The following is a 2,288-nucleotide window of genomic DNA, read 5'->3' on the forward strand; positions in this document are numbered from 1 at the left end:
ATACCCAATTGTGCACAGTGGCACAATCAGGCATGAGCTCTTTGCATGCTTGAGACATCCAATCTACATTGGGTAGGTACAGTATTTACACCCAATTGTGCACAGTGGTACAATCGGGCATGAACTGTTTGCACACAACTGCAAAATCAGGTGTTGATCTAGCTGTTTCAGCAAAATAAACTTGGTGGAGATAATGTAGTGAGTTTATATACACATATAAATGACAGCACAGTTATTCCGCTTAGCTGCATACAAGCTGTTGTTGACCAGTAAAGCTTGCTGAACAAGTTGCAAGTGGATGGATCTTTTACAACACTGAGTGGTAAGGGCATTTTTTTTGGTGGGAAAATTGGTTTGAAACTGATGAAACAAGAACCCATCTTCCCACAATCTTCAAAAAGGAAAGACAAGACAAAACTTGAAGACTTTTCCTCAGTTTTTTGCCCTGGATGACCAAGATAAAACTTGGAGGTCGTGGCATGATTTTTCCTTTCATTTTTGGTGTAGACATTATTGTCTTTTATCCTTGCTTGTCAACGCTGAAAAAACATGAGTTGTTACTGCAAATAATTTCACCCAAAATGTGGCCTAAATAGGCTATCTTATATCAGATTTTCTTTGCAGAAAAACTAAAAGCGACTCTTCGGGTGTCAAACCACCAGACAATTTAGTGTACAATTCGGAGTTTAACCACAAATGTTACCGGAATTTTGGACTCCTTTTTCCCAGGTCAACAAACGTAGAGAAATGGAAGTGACAATCCTGAGCTCTGGCCTGAATTTTCAAAGCCAGATAAATCCAGAATAAACTAGGTATCAGTTTGATCTTTGCTTTTCCTCAGCCGTAGCAAACAATAAAACACAATGAAACACAATGGCAAATGGCGAACAGAGACAACCTATGCTGTGCATGCAGCGAACAGAGACAACATTCACGGCCTGAAAGACTCCTTACACGGCTCCTTACAGTCACCCCAGACTAACGTCTCCCCAGAAGTAGCCCGCATACTACAAAAGCTCACCAAGCCAGTGAGGGGTTTAGGGTTTAGGGTTGGGGGGAGCCGAGCCGAGCGAAGCGAGGCGAGGTGACGTTGCTGAGGTGAAACTGGAAGGCGAAGGTCCGAACTCTGTGAGGAGTTCCGGAGGCTTTCGTGGTGACACTCATCAGCGCATTCCAGGAAGTACTTATACCTTGCGCCATGGGACCCCGGGGAGGGGCAGTACCATGGACACCGCGTGCCGAAGCCGAAGCCGTCGGACGGGTGCGTAATGGGCATTATGACTATCCGCGGTGTGATTGGCCGGCCCTCGGCAAAATCGGCGGACGGAGTCATTCTAACCTTGTAAGAGGCTCGGGCATACTATATGGGGATGGTCAGCAGGACCACTTTGATGCGACTTAAGACCGGTTAGCGCGGTCAAAAGATGACGTATGTATGACGTCATAGTCACGTGGTGGATCCAGACCGTCGGGGGACCGCCCGCTGATGGCCGTAAGGCGCATCACCGACGTCGGCCCGACGTTCGTGGGGCGGGATGATCCGCCATCACCGCCCGCCGCCATCAAGCGCATCAGATGCGCCCGATAGCCGCCGGGACAATAAGCACCTCGGTCGGCGCTATTTCTGGGTTATGAGGACTAGTAGGGGTCGGCAGGGGTCGAATTAGACGCCGCTCCATCCACAAGTGCTCATTAGCACCGGTGTGAGAGAGTACGCGCTCTGGGCGGATATTGTGCACCGACTCACTTGCCCAGATGCTGTACACATGCATCCACAAGAACGCACACGCTCTGGGCGGACACTATGAACCGACTCGCCACAGCGCTGTGGTCTGGATTAGTGGCCGACATGCACATGCTCTGGGCGGATACCATCTGCCCAGTCACTCACCGCGGCGATGTGTACAGCATCTGGTGATGGGCACATGCTCTGGGCGGATACCGTCTGCCCAGTCACTCACTGCGGTGACGTGTACAGCATCTGGTGATGGGCACACGCTCTGGGTGGATGCCGTGCACATAGTCACTCACCTCTGGCGCTGTGCACAGCATCTGGTGACAGGCACACGCTCTTGGGGGGGTACCGTGCGTTGCTTGACGCTCAGAGTGTTTCAAGAGAGGTATCCGCTCAGAGCGTGTAGACAGAGCACAAGGGTGTGCGCCTCGCGCTCTGGGCGGATGCCGCAAGTGTGCAGCAAAAAGTATCCGCTCGTGTCGTGAGTACTCGCGCAGGGGGGGGTGCGCGTGTACTCGGGCCCCAGCGGTTCTTGCTGGTTGAGTACGCGGGC

At 51.5% G+C, this 2,288-nt stretch overlaps 1 protein-coding gene across 1 annotated transcript; it reads right to left on the reverse strand.

Annotated features, from left to right (window-relative positions):
* Positions 1 to 1,044: 1,044 nt before the first annotated feature.
* On the reverse strand, positions 1,045 to 1,276 carry PHACADRAFT_203202 (uncharacterized protein; the record flags this gene model as incomplete). The annotated part of the gene is made up of 2 exons (XM_007403254.1): positions 1,045 to 1,126; positions 1,191 to 1,276. The coding sequence occupies 2 exons, from the start codon at positions 1,274 to 1,276 to the stop codon at positions 1,045 to 1,047; spliced, it is 168 nt and encodes a 55-aa protein (XP_007403316.1).
* Positions 1,277 to 2,288: the final 1,012 nt, after the last annotated feature.

This window comes from Phanerochaete carnosa (genome assembly GCF_000300595.1).
Source record: "Phanerochaete carnosa HHB-10118-sp unplaced genomic scaffold PHACAscaffold_926, whole genome shotgun sequence".
Classification (NCBI taxonomy): domain Eukaryota; kingdom Fungi; phylum Basidiomycota; class Agaricomycetes; order Polyporales; family Phanerochaetaceae; genus Phanerochaete; species Phanerochaete carnosa.